This window comes from Macaca nemestrina, chromosome 14 (genome assembly GCF_043159975.1).
Source record: "Macaca nemestrina isolate mMacNem1 chromosome 14, mMacNem.hap1, whole genome shotgun sequence".
NCBI lineage: Eukaryota > Metazoa > Chordata > Mammalia > Primates > Cercopithecidae > Macaca > Macaca nemestrina.
Window position 1 is genome coordinate 24,921,174 of NC_092138.1, and position 27,375 is coordinate 24,948,548.

Consider the following 27,375-nt stretch of genomic DNA (forward strand, 5'->3'; position numbering starts at 1 on the left):
GTGGCTCTCAGTGGAAAGGGAGGCTAGAAAGGGAATGGGAAGGTGATATTTCCCTTAAACCCAGCCATATCCAGCTGGGCCCATCTCCGAAGCTGCACTGTCTGAAGCTAGCCACGTTTATCTGTTGTCTCTGACGCTCAGTTGCTTCTCTGTTCGCCACTCAGCTGCTTGTATCCTTGATACTCAACTGCTTGTGTTGCTCTGCCAGCTGAAGTATTTTATGGGTATAGGATAGGGGTGGGGCAGGCCAAAAAGGCAACATTTGGGTGGGAAAAATGGGGTTAGCTGTTTTCACTTAGGGCTGAGGTTCCAGGCTTAAGGGTGGAGTTCAGCCGGGAGCCCAGCCCTACTGTACCAATGTCAAGGTCTGTTTTACAAAAAGAGGTTATTGTGAAGCAATTTTCAAATGCATACCCCATTTATATGTGTAAGGAGGGTAGGAGGAAGCTTGAATATTTATGACCAGTCTTAGAAAGAACAACTAAAGTATGTGTATGTAACTGTATGACTATATATACACATTAGGTACATGTATCTGTGTATATAAATGCATATATACATATATAATTGTATTATCATTATTTATGTCTACTCTAAGGAGTTTTGCAACTTAGCGATAATATTTCAGTAATCTTTTTTTTTTTTTTTTTTTGAGATGGAGTCTCGCTCTGTCACCCAGGCTGGAGTGCAGTGGTGCCATCTCGGCTCACTGCAAGCTCTGCTTCCCGAATTCACGCCATTCTCCTGCCTCAGCTTCCCCGCCAGTACGCCCAGCTAATTTTTTATATTTTTAGTAGAGACGGGGTTTCACCATATTAGCCAGGATGGTCTCGATTTCCTGACCACGTGACCCACCCGCCTCGGCCTCCCAAAGTGCTAGGATTACATTAGTCATCTTTTTTACACTTGGCACCTAAAGTGCCTGGCTTAGACTAGGGGCCTGAAAACACTCATTAACACAAAATAAAAGTGTTTTGGAGGTATGCAGAGTTTCTTGACGGATCAATAAATAATTTCAAACATCTAAGATTTCATATTTGCAGTTTTTTTGTCTTCCTGTATTCTCAGTTGCCAGCTTTTGTTTTAATTTAATTAATGCAAAACTTCTATATCCTGCAGTTTCAACTAACAGTTTGGTTGCCTAGTCTGAGAGTCTGAAGATTCATTCTCCCTCTAGACCAGCTCCACTAACTTTATGACAGATACTTGCCACCCTTAAACATTTCTTTACCATATACATGAGTTCACAGATGTGAAGGGAACGTATAATCTTAAATAAACACCATATGCTCTATATTAGGCTTATGCTCTAAATATAGAACTGTATTTATAGTATTATGTTTTTTGGAAAAAATCATAGTTTTGTCAGCATTCTATTTACAACACATTGCTACATCTTTCTCCTTTCCTATATTTTTAACAAAATCAATGAAAATGTACATGCAGTATTTTATACTTGCTATTTGTAATATATTATCCCTTCATTCCAAAAAATAAACTTCCACAACAATCATTAAATAGCAGGAAATATTAACCATCTGCATGCATGTATCACACTTTAGTTTTAAATTTTAGTTTGAGATATTTCAAACATAGAGAAAAATAGAATAAAAAATGTGATGAACAGCCTTCAACTCATCATCAAGTTCTATGAAATTACATACTATATCATTGAAACTCTGTGATACCCTCTCCGTCTTAAATCCTTTCTCCACAGAATAGTGGATTTTGTGTTTATCATCCTCATTTAAGCGTTTATTCCCATAGTGTAAACACTTGAATATGTCCACACAAAATACAGCATGATTTTTCAGGTGTTAAAAAAATTTATGTAGGCCGGGCATGGTGACTCACGCCTGTAATCCCAGCACTTTGGGAGGCTGAGGCAGGCGGATCACCTGAGGTCAGGAATTGGAGACTAGCCTGGAAAACGTGGCAAAACCCCATCTCTACTAAAAGTACAAAAAATAGCTGGGCATGGTGGCAGGCATTTGTAATCCAAGCTACTCAGGAGGCTGAGGCAGGAGGATTGCTTGAACCCGGAAGGCAGAGGTTGCAGTGAGCCAAGATGGTGCCACTGCAGTCCAGCCTGGGTGACAAGAGCAACACTTCATCTCAAAAAAAAAAAAAAAAAAAGTAAATATTATAATATCTTGCTCCATATGTACTTCTGCAATGTACTTTTTTACTGAATGTTTCAGCAATGTATTCATGTTGATTTATGTAACACTAGCATGCTTGTTTACACTACATAATTCCATTATATGACTACAACATAATTATGTATATCCAGCATCTTACTTATGAGCATTGGGTTGTTTCTAGTTTTTCACTTTTATAAAAAGCTGGAATGGATAATGCATGCCTTCTTTTGCACATCTGTGAGGATTTCTCTAAAGGAATTGCTAAATTCCAAGCAAGTCATCTTCAAGTTTATTAAAACTTTTCAAATGTTTCTTCATATTTACATACCCAATCAGAGTAAATGCAAGTTCTCATGTCTCCAAATACTTAGCACTATTTGTATTGCCCTATTTGTAAATTGTAGATTGTTTGCCAACCTGCTGTGTGCAAAATGGTATTGTAGGTTGCTTTAATGTGTATGTCACTGATTATTACTGTGGTAGGTACCTTTTCATGCTTGTTGGCCCTTCCTATTTTCACCTATTTATAAGCCTTTTCCATTTATTGGGATGGAGATTGGTGACTTTTTCCTTATTAAATTGAGTGAAGTCTTCTTAATTCTGGATACTACTCTTCTGTCTGCTCTATGTGTTCCAAATATCGTTTTTCACTCTGTAGCTTCTTTTGCTTTTGTGTATTATGTCTTTTTTTGAGTGGAAATTTAAAATTTCAATGTAGAAAATGAATTATTTTCTTATGGATTACATTTTCAGTATCTTGTTTAAGAAAGTTTTCTTTATTCTTCTAAACATTTAAGGCTTGACTTTTCTTATGAAGGTCTTTAACCTACCTGAAATTGATTTCCTGAATGGTATAACTTTGGAACGTACTACAAACACAACTTTATATTTTGATATGTTGCCAGAATTTCTTTTAAATTAAGGCATATAGTGTTGAAACCATTGCCATTATGGAAACTACATAAGTATTGAGTTGAGTTTGATGTAGATTTTAACTCTGCAGTAAGCCTTAACTGAAGAGTATCTTGGGCATATTCATCTTTCTGAGCCTCTTTTTCTGCAAAAAGTTAGTACTAGGCCAGGCGTGGTGGCTCATGCCTGTAATCCCAACACCTTGGGAGCCTGAGGTGGGTGGATCACTTGAGCTCAGGAGTTTGAGACCAGCTTGGCCAACATGGTGAAGCCCTGTCTGTACTAAAAACACAAAAATTACCCAGGTGTGGTGGCACATGCCTGTAGTCCCAGCTACTCAGGAGGCTGAGGCAGGAGAATCACTTGAACCCGGGAGGTGGAGGTTGCCATGAGCTGAAATGGCACCACCTCACTCCAGCCTAGACAACAGAATGAGATTCTGTCTCAAAAAAAATTAGTACTAATGCCTGTTCCATGGTTTGTGTTAAAATTAGTAATTCAGAAATATCCACTGTATTGCCTGACACACAGAGTATACTGTTAGGGACTTGATCTCTGGCAGTGAAAGGAAATAGCAATAGCTTGAGAGAACCAGAACAAATCAAGATGAATGCTTGCTTATCTAATTTTGGCATAACAAGATGATGACAAATAAAAATGAATATCCCACATTTTGGAAACTAATAATATGAATATCTGTTGAGGTTATAGGATCAGACTTTCCCTCTGTGAGTCCTAGATAATCCTAGGTCAGGAAGTGAAGATTCAGAGTTCTGCCCAGGACAAGGGCCAGAAGAGACAGTTCTCTGGGGCTGAAAGAAGGCTCCTTTGTTTCTTTATTTTACCAACCTCAAAGTGTTCATCAGTTGGAGTGAACAGCTCTAGTGGGGATTGTATTGGTCAGGGTGGGGAGTGGGTCGGGGGACCTATTAACAGGGAGAAAAGAATGCAAGGAACGGTTCCAGGATGCAGTCTGGGAAGAGTCTGTGCTTAAGCAGTAGGCTACAGAACTTTTTCGTTTTTCTGGAGTCATCCTTTCCAATAGCCCCAAACCTGCAAGTAAATTTTCTTCAAAATTACAGCTAAATCTCAGTTACACCCTTGAAAAACAGGTAAATCCCAATACCCGTGCTTAGATACAAACTCTCCAGGGAGAGAACAGGGATCCTTCTCTCCTTCAGAATAGACAGAAGACATGGCAGATGCCATCAGACAACAACGTTTCTAGTGGAGCTGATGACACTGTCAGCTACCCATGGATTGGTGTTGGCAAGATGAAGTGGGAAGAGAGGGAGAAGTTCAGTGACATTTTGGAACGCACTTGAGATGCTGGCTTTGGAAAGTTTCCTAAATACTAAGGACATACTTTGATTATGGTTCTGGAAAGACACATGAGAGCTAATTTCCATTAAAATGTGCCATAAAAATGAAAGGAAGAGAGACAGATCCTGGAGCAGTAGTGTGCACTTGTAATCCCCAGGAGGCTGCGGTGAGGGCATCACTTGAGGCCAGGAGTTTGAGATCCGCTTGGGCAACGTAGCGAGACACTGCCTCTAAAAAAAAATAAAAATAAAAATAGCTGGGTGTAGTGGCACACACCTGTAGTCTCAGCTTCTTGGGAGGCTGAGGCAGTAGGATCACTTGAGTCCAAGACTTTGAGGCTGCAGTGAGCTACAATTGTGCCACTGCACTCCAGCCTAGGTGACAAAGTGAGATCCCATCTTTAAAATAATAATAACAAAAAGCATTTTAAAAAATTAAGGATTTCTTTGATGAGACTTGGATCTTGGATCTTGTAGATTAAAAAAGTGTGAGAAGACTGAACAGACTTTTAGGCCGAGGAGTTGCAAGCAACACAGTAGAAATTAAAATGTGAGCAGAGATACCAGAAATACTATCTTTACCAGACATTCTTAGACACTTCCTTTTTGCTAAAGCTTTTCCTGTTCTCTCACTAGATCCACTCCCTCAATCATTAATTCATTCCACCATTCATGGAACATTCAATCCAATGTGAATGGATTGAATGTTCGGCCTCCTTGTAGCCAATTCAATCCAATTAAATGTGTACTACATGCCTCAAATAGTGCTAGATACTGGGGATACAATGGGAAACAAAACAGACTTGGTCCCTGCATTTGCGGAGCTTGCAAGGTGGTAGAGATCAGCCTTAAAATAATGAATGGAACCAGGTATTGGGGCAGGGATGGAGGATGTAATCAAGAGATCATCAAATGATTACACTCCAGTGCAGTACCTTATAAAAATGAATGGCACTATATTGTCTGGAAAAGAGAAAATTATGTTTAATAAAGGAATCTTAAAACATTAGAAACTCAGGAAGACTTTTAAGAGCCATTAAAATGAACATTTCGTAAGTTGATCATCTCACTATGCTGGGAAATGTATTCACGCACCATGCATCAGTACGCAGGGATAGCAGACGAAAACAACACTTTTGTGTGTAGAGTTTACTCTTTGTGGGGCCTGAGAGTCAAACTCAGTGGAAGTACACTATTCTCTGGAAACAACTTGAAGGATAAAAGACCTATAAACTTTTATTATTTTTATGTATTTTGACTCTTCCAGTGTTAACAATGTATATGATAGAAAATATGTTGCCCGCATCCTGCATTTTTTGTTTATCTAAAGAGAAATGCAGTGGAGGTATCCCTCACAGGGAATTTGTTTTTATAGCTTCTTAAACCATAAAAACAACTCCCTTTAGCTATTTCTCATTTAAAGTGCATGTAGCATAGTGGGGTTTTTTTATTTGTTTATTTAAAGCATGACTTGAATTTTGTGAGGAGATCCCATGTGAATCTGAAATATTAAATTGTGTATCTACACTTCCAGAGTCCTGGAACCATCTGCAAACCAGGACAGATTTCACAGCCTAATTAATAATTATGTAGATAGTAAAATCCCCAAAGACCCTTTCTGCCTTTCTTTAAAATAGTTCAGATTTCTTCTTGTGTTAATATGGGTTGATATTTCATCTGAATTATAGGTTTAACTGGGAATAAATTAGAGAATTTCAGTGTAGGAGGCGATCCTGTTCTTTTAAATTTTGGGTGCAAGTTTTCTTCTTTAAAAGACTTGAGAACAGGCACATCCTGCACTCATTTGTATCATGGAGTGGATAATGTTTCCAGACTGATCTTTGTCTTTGTAATGTTACTAAGAACTCCCAGGGGTTGTGGCTACAAGGAGGCCTAGGAGATATAAGTGTCTGCATATACTTGTGTGAAACAGGGTATTTAATTCCTATAACTCTGCTTTTGTACTTCATACATGTTGACTCTAAGACTTCGCTCATCTTGGATTCTCAGTGGATGCATATATCCATATATTATAAACTTCTCTATAGTCATAATGATTTCTGTGAGTGTTTTCCAGATTATTATTCAATGTGTCTTTGTTAGTACAAGTGTGTATATATATATATACACATATATATATATATACACAAGTGTATATATATATATATATACACAAGTGTATATATATATATATACACACACACACACACACACACACAGTTATACTATGTTGTTTCTGATTACATATTTCATGAAATAAATTATAACTTTAGGATAAGCATGTACACATAATTACAATGAACTTATCATTACATATTAAATGACAAAGAAAAGCTATTCTTATTTTACTTTCACACTTTCTTTCCCCAGTTTTATTCTCATCCTTGTTTCTAAAGATACATAAAATACAAACATAAATTATACAAAAAGCCCAATAGTATACTATTTAATTATGACTTAGGAGCAGAGGAAGAATGCAAATTAGCATTTTACAATACAAGGTGTTGAAATTATATGCTTTGTTTATTTTTTCTTTTATTTTATTATATGCTTTGTTAGAAAAATGCAATTCCTTAAAGAAAATATCAGATAAATAGATACCAAGATTTTCAGTTTCTAGCCACTCCCATTTTTCTTGAGTATACAGAAAATTTCACAAGTTTCTTATGGTAAGAATATAAGAATAGTTTCATTTCTGACATACTGCCATAAGGGTAATATAAATAATTTCAAAGGCTCTTAGAGAAGCACAAGCAATTCAATTATTCATTTGCAAGGAGAATGTTGAATTTATTTATATTGGAAAAAAGACAAGCATTGACTTTAATTTTCTTTTTTTTTTTCTTTTTTTTTTTTTTTGAGATGGAGTCTCACTCTGTCGCCAGGCTGGAGTGCAGTGGCATGATCTCGGCTCACTGCAAACTCCACCTCCCAGGTTCAAGGGATTCTCCTGCCACAGCCTCCCTAGTAGCTGGGACTACAGGCGTGCACCACCAAGCCCAGCTAATTTTTGTATTTTTAGTAGAGACAGGGTTTCACCATGTTGGCCAGGATGGTCTTGATCTCTTGACCTTGTGATCCACTCGTCTCGGCCTCCCAAAGTACTGGAATTACAGGCATGAGCCACCATACCCGGCCCTGACTTTAATTTTCATTGTCTCTGAATGGCTTAAAAGTTCTCTACTTCCATTGTCACATCTTGGCCAAGATCATCATTATTTAGAGAGGCACACCTCTCTCACTGCTCTTCCCAGCTGAATTAGACCCCAGATATTCTCTTACCTCCCAGCTTGTATTGCACAACTCCACCTCAAACCTTCAATCTGAAATACTAGTTCTTTCACTGTCCGTTTTAAGTTCACTTATATGCCCTAGCTCATTAACAAATTCAATGAATAAAGCGTATATTTAGTGCTGAGTCTTACATTTAAAAGCATTTTTTAAAAATCAGCATGTAGTTTTATTCTCATTACATGCTATTATGGGCTCAATTGTGTCCCCCACCCTCTCGACTCTGAAATTGATGTGTTGACATCCCAACTTTTAGTACTTCAGAATGTGATTGTATTGGAAGATAAAGTCTTTAAAGAATAATGAAATTGGCCAGGTGCAGTGGCTCGTGCCTATAATCCCAGTACTTTGGGAGTCTGAGTCAGGTGGATCACGAGGTCAGGAGTTCAAGACTAGCCTGACCAACATGATGAAACACCACATCTCTACTAAAAATACAAAAATTAGCTGGGTGTGGTGCACGCCTGTAATCCCAGCTACTCAGGAGGCTGAGGCAGGAGAATCACTTGAACCTGGGGTTTTTGAGACTCCATCTCAAAAAAATAAATAGATAAAAATTTAAAAAGGAATAATGAAGTTAAAATGAGACTCTTAGGGTGGGGCCTTAATACATTATGACTATTGTTCTTATAAAAAGAGGGAGAGACCCCAGAGTTGTGTGCACACAGGGAAAAGGCCCTGTGAGGACACCGCGAGAAGACAGCTGTCTGCAAGCCAAGGAGGGAGACCTCAGGAGAAACCAAGGCAGCTGGCACCTTTATCTTGCATTTTCTGCCTTGAGAACTGTGAGAAAGTAAATTTCTGTTGTTTATACTACTTAGCCTCTGGTATTCTGTTAGTATTGCAGTCCTGGTAAACTATTAATAATACAAATATATATATATATTTAGTATGTACCAAAAGAAGTTGGTAACATTGTGAAAACACCAATTTGCCTTACAATTAAAAATTTAATACACAAAAATACGTAATCTGATACAAAAATGGTCTTGAGGCAATCCCTGTCATCTCCTTTTCTCTACTCCTCTAACTCTAGCCCAGCTCATCTACTGTGACCATGCAATGCTCTCTGCTAGGCTACTCTAGCTCCCTTCTCTGGCCCTCCTGAGCACCTATGCCCAAGATCACTGAGAATATTTAGCATCAGAACCTTGTTCTTATTCTGAACCCTATATTTAAAGCAAAGATGAGTATGCCTGTTTATCTGAAGCTAGCGTAAAAGGAAGGTAGACAGAGTCCTCTTGTCCATCTGGTCAATCTGCCACTCACTTTCCCTTCCACTCACATCCACAAGACACCTGGGACACCACTGTGCGAGATCTGGATTTAAACCCTCTGATTTACGTCACACTTTATTATTATCTTAAAATATCCTCACACGACATTAAGTCTCATATTGGAACTAAAGCTATACCACATACTTTATAAAACACGTCACAGAGTTGAATTCATAGCATAGCTCAGGGGAATAAACTGCACATTGCTAGTTAAGTAAATTCAAATCATCTATTTTTCTGAATTGAGTAAGGAACCTTCCCCTCAGTCTGAGAATCGAAGCCGATGAACTCCCTGAGGAGTGGCGTTCTGCTTCAAGTTGGTATGGTTTTGGCCTCATGACTAACCCGTATGTGGGAGTCAGGTCTAGTTTGGCTCTGGGGCATTTTTTCAGCTTGAGCTGCTGCAGAACAGCAGTGATGAAAATGAATATCTCATTGCGTGCAACATCTTCTCCCAGACACTTCCGGATGCCCATTCCAAATATCAAAACTTTCTCCACGAGGCTTTTATTCAGTTCTCTGTTTTCGTTTAGAAATCTGTCAGGTCTAAATAAGCTAGGATTATCCCAAATAGTTCTGCATAAAATAGACAAAAACAACACGTAAAAAGAAATTATTTTCTCATTTTTGCTATTGTTGGCAACTTTTCCACAATAATTTTATTTTGCATGAACTACTTTAAGTTCAGAATATTCCTTATAAATTATATATAGAGAAAGGAAGTACACATAAATGAAGTATATATACACCTATATGTATAAGTACTTATGGAGACATATGATTATATATAATTATGAATATGTCACTTTTTCCTTTAATCTTTGACAAATCTAGTTATGATAAAGATTTAGTACAATTACACCTAATTTTCACTGAAATGACTACCAATTCATTAGTGAATAAAATACTTGAAAATCTATTTCATCAATTTTTCTGAATTAAATAAGAAACCTTCCACTCAGTCTGAGAATCTAAGCACATGAACTACCTGAGGAGTGAAGCTCTGCTTGGAGTTGGGATGGTTTTGGCTTCGTGGCTAACCGGCACACAGGAGCCAGTTCTAGCTCGGCTCTCCTGCAAGCTAACTTCAAGGTATGGGTTAGCCATGAATTTAATTATTTTAAATGAAGAATTCCATAAAATTCTCATAAGAATATTCCAAAATGGTGACATAAATAAAAAGTAATACATATTCAATGTCTTTTGCTTTACGCAGAATGACTAAGAATGATGAGACTGGGCCACATCTCTCACTCTGGTAAAAAACAAGTTTAGGAAATGGCCTTTGTACAAAAATACAGAGAGGATCTGGGTCTCCAGAAAGCAGCTCTCATTGAGGGATTGCCCACAGTTCCCAAATCACTGTGTACCTGATTCTTGCTTCTATCTCTATCTTTTGTTACACGCACCATATTTGGCTTATTTATGATGACCAATGCTAGCATGTTTTCTGTAGGCCTAAACCGTATATCAGGGACCCACCTGGCTTTGCAAAGAACTGGCCCTCTTGATGTGTAGATGTCATCATCTCTCTAGAAGGAAAAACTGGTTTCTGTCTGTACCAGAGGCCACAGACCTAGAGGATTAGTTCTCTCCACAGTCCTCCAACACATTTTGGTTTTCTCTCATAATCTTTTAAAAATAATTCATTGTTGCTAACATTTAAAAATCAGATTTCACGTGAAAATGTGCATTTCCAAGTTCTCTTTTATAATCATAAAAGCTGACAACATTGGGACAACGTCCTGCTTGCCAACAGTTTACTGAGCTGAGTTAAATGTGGCAGATGACCTCCCCTCTTCACAATGCTTCACCAAGTGCAATTCACTTATTTTTGGTATTTTTTTATTGCTCTATAGGTGCTTGAGTTTGTGACCTATGCTTTAGATTAATTAAATGTGAAGAATTTTCCCATAATATCAAGTCTTAAATTACATACTCATTCAGCTTAAACAAGTGCCTCCATACAAATGGTATTTCTTTAGTAGCACCCATGTTAACTCAGTTTGTTTGCACATTACTCAATACTCTTTATAATCACCAGTTCTTAGGATATTATTAATAGAATACTTAGGATTATACTAAGAAAGAATAAATGTTATTAAATATACATTTGCAGTATTTCTTCTTATAATGGTTTTAAAATGCCTCGGTGTGGAGAATGGAAGTGTCAATCTCCGTGACAGTAAGTGTTGCAGTGGGACAGCATATGCATTGTCTTCTACCACCTTTCTGTTCACAGAGATTGTGAAGCTGCCATTAGGTACACAGGATAATCACTTCCCTCTCTAACAGCTTGCAGCCTGAAACATCAGTCAGAGGAGATCTTGGGTGAAGAGAAAAGACTGTGTAACCTATTTACTGTCTGCTGAGTGCATAAGAATGCAGTCTCTGCCAGTTACTGGAGACATCAAGCCCTGACCATGACAGGAAGCGCTTGGTTTCCATTATATAAAATTTACACATTTGGATTTGAGTCCTACCTCTGCCACCTTCTGAACATGCGACCTTAGGCAACGTGTTTAACCTGGTTGAGGGTTTGTTTATCTGTAAAATGAAGATTGTGATAGCACCAATGCATTGTGATCAATTATCAATAATAATTGAGGCTCAGGAAAGATACTGCAAGGTTTTGTGCCTTGCCCACAGTAGGAGTCTATAAATATTAGGTGTAATCATCATTCTCACCACCACCACCACCACCACCACCACCACCACCACCACCACCACTGTGATTATCCTCACTTTCACTGCATTAGATACTCTCATCTCAGCCCTCTCTTTCACAGCTGAAATGGATGAACTTCTAACTTTATTTTATTCAACAAATATTTATTGTGTGCCAACTATGTGTGAGGCAGTGATCCAGGTGCTGGGGCAGAGGAACAAGTAAACAAACAAAGAAAAAAAAAATCCCTGCTTGGTGGCTTACATTGCAGTGGGGGATTGATTTCAGACTCCATTTCAATGTACTAGCCATGACTATGCAAAGTCCTCTGCCCAAATCTCTCCTAATGAGCTCATTTTTGAAATTGGAATTGCCCTATATTGAATTTTTCCTCAATTTGTGTCAATATATCACCATTTGCATTATAAATGAGGAGAGAAACTGAGGAGAGAAACTTTCCAATATCTTTCAAGAGAAACAGGAGTGAAGGTTGGCTAAGAAGATTGTAAATCTTTTCCAGATTAATAAACAGTAAACAACCAAGCAAGCAAGCAGATTTATCCAAAGATTAATTCTGGTGACTTACTCATCGTGGTTTACTTGATACATGTTAATAAAGGTGCACGTTTTCCGGGGAATGAAATAGCCATTCAGAGTGGTGTCCGCTGTAGTACTAAGAAAGCAAAAAACAGCATTACAGCATATCCTGTCAGTTCAAATTACCCATCTCTAAACTGCCACCTGCAACTCACAGACTATTTTTATTTATGTCTTTTTTTACTATAATAATACATCTTTATACATCTTCATTCTTTCATTAATTAAAACAATTTCCACTTCTTGTCAAATTAGTAATTTATTTTTCTTGCATGTGTTAAGCACATTGTGCACTTAATATATTCAAAGCACTTCTATGAGCTACACATTTCCATAGAAAATTATCTCAATATTTCTGTGACCGAGCTGACCATAAGCAGGCAGATCAAATTACATCAGGAAACGATTAAGAGAATTATTCAGTACTTCTGTGTGCTCACTGTGTTTGTGTCTATTATTAATAAATTAGAAAGACAATGTCACACCTTTGAGTACTGGGTAGAAGGAACAATGGAATTGAAGCAAGGAAATCTGAACTTTGGATGCTGCCCTTAGTGGGATATTGGGCAAATTATCTATTCTGTGACTCCATTTCCTAGCTATGAAACGAAGGTGTTGGTTGTGTTGGATGGTCTCTAAGTTGCCTCTAAAGAAAATACTCTATTTTTCTAGTCTGATACTCAAACTCCTTCCTGAAACCTGTTTGCCTTTCCCCTTTATGCCTCTATAATTATTCATGGATTGGATTCAATCATTTTATGTTTCCCTGTGGCACTCCCTACCTCGCTAACCTACTCTCACACTTATTTCCCCAAGAGAAACAGAAACATTTCAATTCGATGAGTTTGAGAGAAGGCATTGTCTCACTACTTCTGGGTTCTCTCTTCAGATTAGCCAATTTGTAATGGAGATACATCTCATCTACAATCGGAAAGAGGCTGAGCTTAGAGGGTCAGATTTTGTCCTTCCACAGGAGACCTGGAAGTGTTCAACCTAGCCGGAGACTGAGTAGAGAAGTATGTCAGTTTCGAGGTCTACTTGAACTAGTTCTAAGCCACATTGTGAAAACTAGCTCTGATTATTTAAAAAGCTAATAATGTAATTTCTATTTTACCTGTGTCTATTTTGTGGCTGGTACTGAGCTTTGGCAAATAATATGAATGTTATTTATTGAGTTTCTCAAAACCCAACAAGGGGGAAGACCAAACAAGCAATAGACTCGCTTTTTGGAAGGGTTACCTTTTCTCATGCATAGCCACTTGCCTATCTCAACACATCCCAGTCCACACTCCCTCTGTGGATTTAGCTGCTCAGATTCTACTCATAGAAGTTATATGCCTCTATTTTATGGAAACCTGGTATGTAAAATTTTATTTCATTGGTATTAAAATATGAGTGAATTATAAAGTTTCTCTTTCTCCTTTTATGTCCCTTAAATTTCATGTGCATATGTGGTTTTCCACACAACTTTTAAGAAATGCACACACAATAAATATTTATTAGGATATGATTTGGTCTTTCCTGTGTGTTTTTGTATGTGTGTATATATGTTATATGTAATAGCAAACTTTTGCTGCTTTTACTTCAGTTTATTTCATTTAGTTTGTTTAAATTTATTTTATCATATTTTGCGCCTTTTCATTTTAAATGGAAAACAATAATTGTACAAGTGTAATAGAATAGATCAGTCCTGAACAATATAAGTAAGATAGCTCCTTTGTGTGCACAAAATTCCCGGTTCGTATCACTCCGCTTTCGTTAGCCAATGCAGTAGTTCTTTTAATTTCACATTTTAATGTATTTCCTTACTTTTAATAATACAATGAATATCTATGTCCTAATACATATTTCTCCTTATCACTTAGACCCTCAGATGAGTTTACAGGGCCCTAATTAGATGACCACTTTCATTCCAAATGATGCCTACAAACTTGGCAGAGCCTCTCTGGTCCTGGGTACTTAGCGGAAGTGTGGATAATACTCTTATGAAGCACCAAAGTCATTTAATAAAAGTTATTGGGACAGAAGAGTTGCTTTTAAATAGGTAGGGATTTTTAATTTCTTTAAAAACTTACGTTAAAATGAAATTTGCTTTAACTGAGAGAGGATCTGACATAGCAGCTAGAAAACAAAATGGATCACTTGAAAAAATAGCAAATAGCCACTGTGTGTGAATAAAGAGAGCAAACAAGGGGCAAAATACAGGGAACTGTCACTTGCTGTCTGGCCTTGACTCTGCTCAGCTGGCGGTCTTGCCCTTTGGGACACTTAGCTAAGGACACTGCATGCTGTCACACCAATTGCTAAACGATTACATCAGTTTCCTGGGAAGAGAGATATTCCCACTCCTTCACTATTTAAAGGGAGAGGGAAGAACAAACACTGAGAATTCCAGGTGTTGTTGTTGTTTTTTTTTTTTTTTAATAATTTTTAATTGTGTGGAATAAAAACAGAACAAACTACTGGAAGTTTGGTTCCCCACAGATGTGTTTAATGAAGCTATCTACCTAATCTATGCTGGCATGCATTTGTGTGCTGGAGATTCTGGAATAAGATTCAGTAAAGTTTCAAGTATCTGCAAATGAATACTCTGTTTAATCTCATTGTGACAGCATTAGCTTCCTTAGTTTACTGTCCAGCAAAATTCTCGGCTACTAAAAACAAATCCATACCAGGAGGAAGCTAATTCTGCTCCTCAGATGAAATTAAGCAAGTTTGCATGACTTTTCGTAGCCAAATACATATTATGGTTGGATTATCTGTTGTTTGGACTTTCCATATCTTTCTGACACTGTGATTAGTGCACATAAAATAAAAGTTAATGACAACATAGTTTAGTAATGAAAAATGTTCACAAAATATGCTTTTGCTGAACACAAAAATTTTATTATAGTGTTTAAAAATAAACTAAGATTTAAAGTAATATTAAAACAATAATACAATGTACATTTTAAAGTACTTAAAGTATTCCAATGTCTAAGATTCTTCAATGCCTCCACCCCACCACTAGTGGCTGTTTTAAAGGAGAATTATATGCTTACCAATGTGGAATAGTAAATGGAAGAAAAGAGGCATGTCTGAATACTTCACTTATGAAAGCTTCTGTGTATGGCAAAATTTTCCTGTCTTCAAATCTGGGTGGTTTCAGCCCAATGTTTCCATCTTTAAAGAAAATTATGTTTTGATTTAATAAGAAAAATGATAATTGTAAGAATTATATTTTTCATTTGAAAACATATTACCAATTTCTTCTTGAATTTTGGCTTGAATTTCTGGATAATGTATCAAATAAAGAAAGCTCCAATATAGACATGTTGATACTGTTTCAAACCCTAAAAAAGAACCAAGAGACCAAGTGTCATGGAAAAAAGCATAGTTAAATCAGTTTGCTCATTTTATTTCCCATTTGACTGCTAAGAATTAGCAGAAAGAAATCTAAAGAAATTAGATTAAGAATGTAGAAGTCAGATAAAGAATAAGAATTAACAGAAAGAAATCTAGCCAAAAAACAATAGAATCACTATAAAATTATTATTAAGTTTAATTTCAAACTGTAGTGGTAACTTCTCACCCATTAGGATAGTGCAAAATGGTGTGGCTACTATAGAAAACAGTATGGAAGTTTAAGTTTAAAAAATTAAAAATAGTATTTATATATTATCTAGCAATCCTACTTCTGGGTTATATTACAAAAAAAATTTAAAGCGAGATCTGTAAGCTACATTTGCACATTCATGGTCATTGCAGCATTATACGCAATAGCTAAGAGGTAGAGGCAACCCAAATGTCCATTGATGGATGAATAAAGAAACTGTGATGTATACATTGTGGAATATTATGGAGTCTTAAGAAAGTAGATTCTGTCACATGCCACCACATGAATAAACCTTGAGGACATTAGGCTCAGTGAAATAAGGTAATCAGAAAAGGACAAATACTATATGACTTCACTCACAAGAGATTTCTAAAGTAGTCAAAATCATAGAAACAAAGCATAAAGGAAATTGTCAAGGGCAAGAAAGGATAGGGGAAATTAGTGTTTAATGGGCATAGGATTTCAGTTTTGCAAGATGAAGAAGTTCTAGAGATCGGTTGCACAACCATGTGAATATGCTCAACAGTAGTAAACTATATCACTTAAAAATGTTGTATATTTGTGAACATGACTAAAAATAAATTAAAATTTTAAAAATATGTATGTACTATTTACAAGACTAGTGAAAACATAGGAAGCATTGTATTACATAATAAACACCATTGATGTAGATAATAATAATGGGTATTAATTGTAATAAAAATAAGAAGTTATTGAGTACTTACTCTGATCCAAGAGTGTGTGCTCTCTCTCTCTCCCTCTCTCTGTGTATGTGTGTGTATACATACACTATATAACAATATATGATACATTGGCACACATATATAACATATTTTATAAATTATAATATAGATACGCAATGTGTAACTAACTATGTTAATTTTACTGAGCCTCAAAGACATTATGGGTTTTGCTCAAGGTGAATGAACTCATAAAAGGCAGAGCCAATACTTAAACTTGGACATCATATGAGCACATAATGAAAGGTTGACCAGATTCAATTTATTTGAATAAGTTTTAGTGTATATTTTATAGTTTCGATTTCACTCTTTAAACAAAGCATTTTTCTTTTTGAGATTATCCATACCTCAGCTAAATGGTTTCATTACTGAAAATAAAAGCAAAGAACCCTGTATGCCAAACTTCATCTTTTTTCAAGGGCTACTTTATGATTACTACATCGAAGAATGTACTCAATCAATTCTTGAAACCTAAAACTCAGAAATGCCACATTAAAAAGCTCTTCTAGACTGTTTTAATTGTAAATTTGCCTCTATGATGACCTAATTCTAAAAGTAATGTTATTTGTGTTTTCTACTCAAATCTTATAAAACCGGTAGCAAAAGATGAGTTTTTAAATCAATATATTTAATTTCTGGATTTTCCTGATGATGATGACAACACAGGTAATGGTGAATATGTTTACCAAACATTGACCACTTAAGTGCATTGTCATCTGAGATGAGGGCCACAATTAGTGTCACATTAAAAATGAGAAACTTGCATCATAGAAATGGTAAAATATTTTACATGGGTCACACAAGAGACAAAGGTAGTTGTTTTATAAATAACTTGCAACACAATGTGCACAATAAGTATACCCAGATATAGCTGCAGAACAGAGTTAGTTCCTTTCCAAACTTCACTTCCTAAGCTTGTTTTCACATCTGTTGAACATGGCAGTCTCTCATAGTGAGCCAGTGGCTTCTTCAGTTCTTAACTCAGAGAATTTCTAATATGACTTCATACTGTAATAATTTAATGTAAAAGTAAACTGTTCAAATAAAGTTACTGACCATGATGTCTACAGCAGAGTACAGTGTAGTGTGAAAATTTGGACTTCTATGTGGAATATATCAACTCTATTCTCTAGCATAAAGAACTTTATTCTCTAAAATAAACAACATGCCATGAATAGTACATGCAAAACACTGCTCTCACTCACGGTAGAGCCATGGACCTTATATCCAAGATCTTTAACTATCTGTATGAATATCAGGATCTATATTTTGATTATCATGAATTTTGCTTTTTATATCCAGGCTTAAGCAACCAGCAGTTAAGTTATCTATCTTGGTAGATTATTGAAACATTGAGGGTAAAATCAATGATTTTTGGGAAAACCTTACTATACCCAAAGAAGAAACTAAATTATTTCTACAATCAATTTCAAAAGTTAAATATGGAAATATAAATCTTAATAATATAGTAGATATGATGGAACAGAGTGCTTGCAAATTTTTTCCACTAAAATATATGGTTTACAGCTCACTGATTTATTCTAATAAAATATTTTATTACATTTCACTAGTGAGGTAGCAGGTACCTGTGGAAGCTTATGGTTTTATTAATTTCCATTATTTCTCTATTTACATTAAAATATACACTCCATGAGATACGTTTATTTAGCAAATAAATGTTTTATGTAGTAATCCATTCTACTGAATACTGTTTTGTACACATTTTACCCAAACCATTTTTTAACTGTGTGGTACATGTCAGATGGTTTTATTCTCCATCCTAGACATTTTTGTCATCTGCCATAATTTTATATTTGCTGATTACTTGATAATCTTGGAAGTATTACATATTTCTGAAATATATTCAGATATTATCTCACTGAATCAAGATCAAAATAAATTATAATTAAACAGGAGGAATAAGTTCAAGAGATCTATTGCAGTCTGATGACTATAGTTAATGATTATATATTGTGTTCTTAAAAAATGCTGAGACTGGATTTTAAGTGTTCTCACCACAAAAATGATGACTACGTGAGGTAATGCATATTTTAGTTAGCTAGATTTAGCCATTTCACAACGTATACATACTTTAAAACATCATGTCGCATATTATAAATACATACAATTTTATGTGCCAATTTAAAAATAAATAAGAAAATAAAACTCACTTGATGTATTTATCACACCCACACACACCCAGTCTTTAGTACTCACTAACGTTCAGGCATTTTAAAATGTTCTGACAAATACTCATATTTGTACATAGCATTATTTAGATTGTCAGAAGAAAATACAAAGTACAGCCTGGTCACATTTTTATGATGAATAATCAGATGAAATAGTCCATCAAATTGAAGTCATGATTAAAATAATAAATACACACACACACACACATATAGGGGGCTCGTGCATTTGCATGAGAAAAAATAATACAAATCAAAACAAATGCCTCTATTTGCAGAGAGAATTCATGATCACAAATGCATAGATCCTAGAAACAAGTGAACCCAATTACCAATAAATATAGTATAAAGAAGAAAAATACATTTGAAGAGTATTCCACATAAAATGAAACTGCTAAAACATTTATAATATTTTGTATTTTCTTTTTTTTTTTTTTTTTTTTTTTTTTTTGAGACAGAGTCTCGCTTAGTCGCCCAGGCTGGAGTGCAATGGCGCGATCTCGGCTCACTGCAAGCTCCGCCTCTCAGGTTCACGCCATTCTCCTGCCTCAGCCTCCCGAGTAGCTGGGACTACAGGCGCCCGCCACCTCGCCCGGCTAGTTTTTTGCATTTTTAGTAGAGACAGGGTTTCACCGTGTTAGCCAGGATGGTCTCGATCTCCTGACCTCGTGATCCGCCCTACTCGGCCTCCCAAAGTGCTGGGATTACAGGCGTGAGCCACCGCGCCCGGCTGGTATTTTCTTATACTGAGAATTGGCTTCCTGCAGTTTAGCATCTTAGAGGAACTCTAATAAATGTGATAGATAAAAATGACTTTTAAAGAAAACTATAAAATTTAAGAATGAGAGTAATATGGTAGCAGTACAAATTGGTACAGTCTTTGTGAAATGAATTTAGCAGTGTGTATCAAAACTCAATCATTCTTTCATTAGTTGACCCAGAAATTCTGCTTCTTAGCATAAGGTGGTATTTCAAAAGGAGGCAAAACTCATGTACAAGAGTGGTCATCTTAGCTTTAGCCCAACATTCAATATCCGCATTTTCTGTGCAAGCCAGGAGGTGCAGTTAGGGTATCCACATGAGATGGGTAAAATATGGGGGGTGCCAGACATCGAATATTACATGAACTTTAGAAGCAGCAAATTGGAAATACACCTGACAATCATGGTTGGATTGTAAGAGAGTACAGAGCTTCGTGAGAAATGTTAGAAACAGATTTAGATGTAAGTAGCAATTACATTTACAAAGTACATGATAATACCAAAAGCCTATTTTATGAGAATACACAAAATGAAAACAATAACACTTTAAATAGTTTCAGAATAAATGTCAATGGATTGGGTGAAGGGACTGGAAGTGAAAGTAATAAACAAGGACAGTCATTTCATGGACAATAATGTGAAGGCACCATTAACTGTGGGCAATGATTAACTCAAGTCTCTACTCCTGAGATCAAAATAAAGTTTTCTGAATGACATAAGAAGGTAGAATAACAAATTTATACGATGTGAGATCAACTAGATAAAATGGCCGATATAGGAAGAGCAAAGTCCTCTAAACTGTAAACAATAGATAACAACAAATTGCAGCTAATTTGTATTGGTCTTACATGTGGCTAAATTCTGTCACATACCAGCTCCAAAGAGGTCGTTCACAGTGCTTATGATTTCACTGTCATTCAAAGTGTCTGTTTTGGTAGCAGCGTATTTGTTGTGGCATACATTAATCAGAGCATCAGTAATGTCTCGGATATGATCCTGAGGAGACAAATCTTAGCATGACTACTCACCCCTGTCTATGTTGTATATCAATTTAAATCCCACGCAGGAAGAGCCATATCACCATATAACTAGAAGGGAATCCATTGAGTCTTGGAATATAAGGAATGTAAATAGATCATCTTAAACCTTGCAACCATTTTTGCTTAAAATTGGCAATGCTTAATCTTGATAGTGTGGAATAGAAAACCAAGTTACCAAACTCAATTTTCTCCTCAGAACTTCTTTCAATAAATAAAAAAGAGTTCCTGTCTCTCTAAGCACAACTTGAAAATATCAGCATTCTCCCTATAACTTATTACAGAGAAATTGCTTGGCAATGAATAGAAAGTTTATTTATTTATTTATTTTATTTTTATTTTTGAGACACAGTCTCATTCTGTTGCCCAGGCTGCAGTGCAGTGGTGCCATCTCCACTCACTGCAACTTCCGCCTCCTGGGTTCAAGTGATCCTCTTGCTTCAGCCTCCCGAGTAGCTGGAATTATAGGCACGCACCACTACACCTGGCTAATTTTTGTATTTTTAGTAGAGATGGGGTTTCACCATGTTGGCCAGGCTGGTCTCAAACTCCTCCGCCCACTTCGACCTCCCAAAGTGCTGGGATTACAGGTATCAGCCACCGTACCTTGCCAATAAAAGGTTTTTAAATCTGTTGGAAGGATTTTGTGTTCACTTCAGGCACCATGGAGAAAGAGATAGGGCTGGGGTATTTGAGAGAATGGGAATAAAAGTTTATACACCTTACAAATGCTGATACTTACTATACCTGATCTAGAATTCCCTTCTGGTACCTTGAAACAGATTGTCTTCTGCCTCTTCTTTTTCATTGGAAGGAACTTAACTTAACTACTTACACCTCTTCATTTGCTTAATGATCCCACCTCTTCATGTTTTATTTTTTTGTTGATGACTTCATCTCAGCAAATTGCCCTTGTGAACTAGGATTCTTCCTAGTACATACATATTTCAAGATGGAAATCTATTCTTCTGCCGACCATCAAAGTGGGCCCCAAATAATTTAATAGCCTCAAAAGAAAGGTCCACTCTGCCACCTGCAGAAACTTAATACATGTGTGGTCATCTGGAAATTCATGTCTGTATAACAAAGAAACTCAAGAAGAAAATGAAGGTAATTTGAAAGCTTCCTACAGAATATCTTTTATATTATTCAAAAATACTATCTGATAAAAAATATGCTAATATTTGTGATACCTATAAATCTGAGATCATGGTGACAGATATGAAATTGGAGAGATGAAATTATTGCTTTGTTTCTTCAAGGAACTCACTTATTATTCATCATTTATCAGGCAATCACTTAGTTTTATCAAAATATTCAATATCTGCACTTTCTATGCAAGCCAGGAGTTGCAAACAATCAGGGTATCCACATGAGATGGGTGAAATATATGGGGCTAGGGGGTCACGTCGTGAAATATTAAACAACCTTTAGAAGCAGCAAGTTGGAAATACATCAGAAAACCATAGTTGGATTTTAAAAGTATAAGCCTTCATGAAAAAAAGTTAGAAACAGATTTAGATTAAATAACAATTATATTTATGTTCATAATACAAGCATATACCTTACCCACACACTGAGAAAATTTATGTTTCTGGGGAAATTTTTTAAGGATTAAAAAATTCAGAACTTTTCTTAGGGTTTTATGAGAACTGAGTAATGCTGTCATGTAATCTCACTGTCTGGACCTCAAATTTACTAATAGCTTGGGTACAGGTCATTGTGGCAAAATGTAGTGAAAAGAACCAATGATATTCAAAGCATTTCACCATTATCTTTTGTTTCTCACCAAAGCCCTTGTCCCGGCATAAGATTAAATCCTTACCTTATCATATGTAGCAAGATGATCTTGTACGTGTAGTGCAATAAACCCATTCAGGGCCCGATAAAACTCCCGAGGAGCGTTTATAATCTGCAGTGGAAGGTAGCGGAGACATGGTATGAAATCGGCAGGGTTAGCGGCACTGGAGGCCTTGAGTAAGTCGTCATTCGTTTTAACTATCTTAAGAAATTCCTCATCACTGTGATCATATCTCTTGCCAAAGCAGAGGGCACAGACAACGTTGGCCACCGCACAGGTGATCGCGTTTCTGGGGTCAAAGCCGCCATTCTTGGAAGACAACTCTACAAAGACTGTCACCAGCTCAGAAACTTCCTCAGTGACGTGCTCCTCCAGTAAGCAAGAGCAAGTGGAGGATTTTGCTTCTGCGTTAGAAAGAGTTCGTAAGGCCTTAGAGGCAATTTTTTTATGCAGTTTCCAACTCTCTCCGTAATTCACTGAAAATGAAAGACTCTTTCCTTCTGCCAGGAAAGAGAATGTGTGCATGTTAGGTCTGCCTGCAAAATGCTCCCCATCCTTAAGTAGTACTTGTTTCACCATTTCCATTCCATTTACCACCAAGACAGGCACCATGCCAAGTTTGAGGAGAAAGACATCTCCATATTTCTTCCTCATCTCCATTAACGTAAGGTAAGGATGCTCTCCAAGCTGGAGAAGATTCCCAATGATGGGGAAGGACCAAGGGCCAGGAGGAGACAGCTGCTTTCTGCCCTTGCTCCTGAGAGCTCTCACAAAAACAAAAACCATCACCAAAATGATGAGAGAAGTGGTCACCTCTCCAGGAGTGACTGCTAGGTTGAGAATCATTTCCAGGAATATATCACCTAAAACAGAAAAATGTCTATTTTATTTTTGTAGCGTTAGATATAGACTAAGTAGCCTCTCTTCCCTTCAACATTTAGGGGGGAAGTACAGACTTTTTGAGATTAGTTGAAAGCCCTTTTTACCTGATGCAGTGAGAGGGCAAAATCAAATTCTTGCAAAATGAATGGCACTTTTATCCTAATTTGATTCTTTTCACAGTTCTAACCACCAGACTGAAATCCTGCGAGGTGAGTCACTGACCATAGACAGAAGAAGACGAAAGTCAATGGAGAAAGCAGTCTGGTGACTTGGAAAAGGAATGAGGCTCCAGCAGCTGACTTTACACTCATTCATAGGACCTCAGTGCCTCCACTTAACCTCAGTGAATCCCGGTTTTCTCCTCCAACTATCCTACCTCACAGATTTAGTCACATTCTTTCAGTAAATGTTTACCACACCCCCTAATATCAAGCACTAAGAATACAAAACAAAAATTCACAGACTAATGAGGAAACTAGGTAAATAAAAATAAGATTAGAAAGTGGAAAGTGTTATAAGAGAACTGCGTGCAGAGTAGTTTGTCATTGTTTGTGGATCAAATCAGATTATTATTTTTTAAAAAGTACTTGGGGCCAGGGGCAGTGGCTCACACCTGTAATCCCAGAACTTTGGAAGGCCAAAGCGGGTGGATTGCTTGAGGTCAGCAGTTCAAGACGAGCCTGGCCAACATGGTGAAACCTAGTTTCTCCTAAAAAATATAAAAATTAGCCGGGCATGGTGGTGCATGCCTGTAATCCCAGCTACTCAGGAGGCCAAGGCAGGAGAATGACTTGAACCCGGAGGTGGAGCTTGCAGTGAGCAGATATCACACAATTGCACTCCAGCCTGGGCGACAGAGCGAAACTCTGCCTCAAGAGAGAGAAAAAAAAAAGTACTCGGTGAATTACAAGGCATTTAATGGATATCTAATTGGTTATTTGCCTCCTCCCTCTGTTCTTGGACTTCCCAGGCTGTTTATTAGGGTGACTTCCTCAATTCTTTCTGCTCTATGACCATGGGTGGTTAATCCAAGAATGGGCCACTAGCCCAGGATAAATCCTCCTTAGGAATAGGGAAGGGGACTGTGAAAGATCATCCTTTCTCTGGGCAGCTAGATCTATAAAATCTAAGTTCCGAAGATATGATTTGTTGGTCTTTCATTCATCAAGTGGACCTAAGAAAGCACGTTAGAAAGATGAATGAAGTAGAAAGGAAAGAAAAGATAAAGAGAGGCCCCACGATCTTACATTCACCACTTCTACCTTCAGGAGACCTAGGTACACTCTTGTCTCTAGGTTGAATTATTTCCCACTTAAACTAACTAGAACTGGTTTCCGTTACTTGTGACCAAGAGGATCCTAATCAAAATAATAATAATAATAATGCTTTATACACATGCAGAATATTTTTATTAACTATTGTATTTTATGGTAACTGTAGACAGAAGAAGAGGAAAGTTGATAGAGAAAGCAGCCTAGTGACTTAGAAAGGAAAATTTAGTATTTCCTCTCTCTTACAAGAAAACACAACTAAACTATTCACACTTCTCAAATTATAGAGACAAATAGCACTGATGCATGTACTCATTGGCTAGTGTAAATGTCCAGCTCTCTTTGATTTTTGAGAAGACCAACACTTTGTTTCTTCTCAGCTTTAAAAATAATAAATTTTAATAAACGGAAAGATTATTGTGCAAATAGCAATGAATTTGTCTTCCAGTTCAGATGAAAGTGACAGGGTGGTAAAAACCATTCCAATCTGTTCTCCTAGAAAAAGAACCAAGGGTCAAAGGCAGATTTATCTTAAAGCCCTTACTCAGCATAAATAACTCCCACTGTTAACATTCAAGAAAACACATTGTCATTCATGTGTCACCTTTCTTTTTTCTTTTTTTATTTTTTGGAGATGGAGTTTCGCTCTTGTCACCCAGGCTGGAGTACAATGGCCCAATCTCAGCTTACTGCAAGCTCCGCTCACTGCAACCTCCATCTGCCAGGTTCAAGCGATTCTCCTGCTTCAGCCTCCCGAGTAGCTGGGATTACAGGTGTACACCACCACGTCTGGCTAATTTATGTATTATTAGTAGAGATGGGGTTTCACCATGTTGGCAAGGCTGGTCTTGAACTCCTGACCTCAGGTGATCCACCAGTCTTTGCCTCCCAAAGTGCTGGGATTACAGGCATGAGCCACTGTGCCAGGCCTTATTTCATCTTTCTAAACTTCATGGATAAAATGTGGCTAAGTACACCAATTTGCTTGGCATTATTTTTTAAGGGATAAATTTTGGAGTTAAAATTGAGAGATAAATATTTTTATGGGAAACAAAAAACTCTGAATATGCATTTAAACTTAGAAAAAATATGCTGAGTACCTAATCAATGTAACATCCACAATTTGAAAAACTACCATTAATTGCAGTCTTACCAAGTGGCAGATATAGCAGTAAACAAAGCCTGCACTGTCTTTCAAAACTCACATCCCTGGGAGGTAATAAGTCATCCTGCTATGGGGAGACTTGAAGAGATAAAGTCATTTTTTCCCAGTTATTTCCAACCTTGAGCTTAACAACGAATCACCAATTATTTACATCTAGTGCTTTCCCAGGAGAAAATTCAATTTCTCTTGAGCATACACAAAAAACTGCAGTTTCTACACTAAGAAAAATCAGTTTCATTTCCAAAGCTGAGTAGTGAGTGGGTGGGAGGTATGTATGGCTGGGAAAACGCTGGACCCAGAAAGATGACTGTGTTTCCAGCCTGTCTCTTCCTCTATTTAGCTCTGGAGTTTCTGTTAAATTACAATCTCTCTTAGCCTCAGTTTCCTCATCTGTAAAATGGTCATGTCAGAGCAGAAGAGTAGAAGATGTCTAAGGCTAGCTCCAACCTTCAATAATGAAAGCTAAAAGGAGAAAAAAGGCAGAAGCAAGTGTGATGTACATTGTCAACTGCCCAACAATACTATTTTTCCAGAGTCTCTGGAACAGTTAGCAGTTCATCAACAAATGTAAGTAACTGTGTGATTACCCTGGATTTTTTTTTTTCTTTCTTCTCAGCCTGGGCCCTTCTCGTTTCTTTTACTAAATTCTGTTTGGCGATCTACCAGGCTCAGATGCTTTGCCAACTTTCTCAGCAACATTCTTGGAAAGCACTGAAGCACATTCTGTTCCTGGTGTTTTGAGGATAAATTCAGGCAGAGGACAGGGGATGTGAGGCTCCCTAAGGGTGCACTGCTACACCACTGAGGATTCAAAGTGAATTTTAAGCAATTTTTTTTTAAAGCCTGATGAGAAAGACGTACATAGGTTGAAGGTCTTCATAGTGATTCTGAAGTCTATACATACACATTAGATTTCCCTCAGGAGATGTTAAACATAGCAGTGTCCACATGGACCAATTGCATCAAAATCTCTAGGGATGGATGCATTTTTCAAAAGCTTTTCTTTTTTTTTTCTTTTTAAAATTTTTTTTATTTTTATTATTATTATACTTTAAGTTCTAGGGTACATGTGCATAATGTGCAGGTTTGTTACATATGTATACTTGTGCCATGTTGCTGTGCTGCACCCATCAACTCGTCAGCACCCATCAACTCGTCATTTACATCAGGTATAACTCCCAATGCAATCCCTCCCCCCTCCCCCCTCCCCCCTCCCCCCTCCCCATAATAGGCCACGGTGTGTGATGTTCCCCTTCCCGAGTCCAAGTGATCTCATTGTTCAGTTCCCACCTATGAGTGAGAACATGCGGTGTTTGGTTTTCTGTTCTTGTGATAGTTTTCAAAAGCTTTTCAATGTGACTATGGGGCATTTCAAATTGAGGACCTTTTTTAAGGGAAAACTACTTGCCAGGATAATCATCCAACAGTCTCAACAAACCCCCTCAACCCAGTTACTGCTTGGAAGGCTCACCTGTGCCCAGAAATCTTGCGGGTCAGTGTGAGGAATCTGGTGCAGGAACCAGAAGACAGAGAAGGATTTTGGCAAAGCTGTGTGTGTCCTAAGAAACACCAACAGTCTCTTCCACAGCAGTAGCGGGCAGGGGCAGAATCTTGCCTGGAGGGAAAGGCCTGGTGAGAACACCCTTTCCTGGAAGACAGGGGAGGGGTGGACCTTTGACCTGTGTGGGGAGGAGTTTGGAGCTTGATCAAGGGCACTGGGAGCAGG

At 37.2% G+C, this 27,375-nt stretch overlaps 2 protein-coding genes across 3 annotated transcripts in view; one reads left to right on the forward strand and one right to left on the reverse strand.

Moving 5' to 3' along the window:
* Window positions 1-27,375, forward strand: part of LOC105498675 (aldehyde dehydrogenase 1 family member A1) — a 179,813-nt gene that overhangs the window by 11,139 nt on the left and 141,299 nt on the right. The window lies entirely within an intron of this gene.
* On the reverse strand, window positions 7,356-27,295 carry CYP1D1 (cytochrome P450 family 1 subfamily D member 1). The gene is made up of 7 exons (XM_011770931.3): window positions 27,121-27,295; window positions 22,356-23,194; window positions 20,366-20,489; window positions 15,454-15,543; window positions 15,253-15,373; window positions 12,201-12,287; window positions 7,356-9,522 (listed from the first exon to the last, which is right to left on the reverse strand). The coding sequence occupies exons 2-7, from the start codon at window positions 23,175-23,177 to the stop codon at window positions 9,153-9,155; spliced, it is 1,614 nt and encodes a 537-aa protein (XP_011769233.2). The 5' UTR covers window positions 23,178-23,194; window positions 27,121-27,295; the 3' UTR covers window positions 7,356-9,152.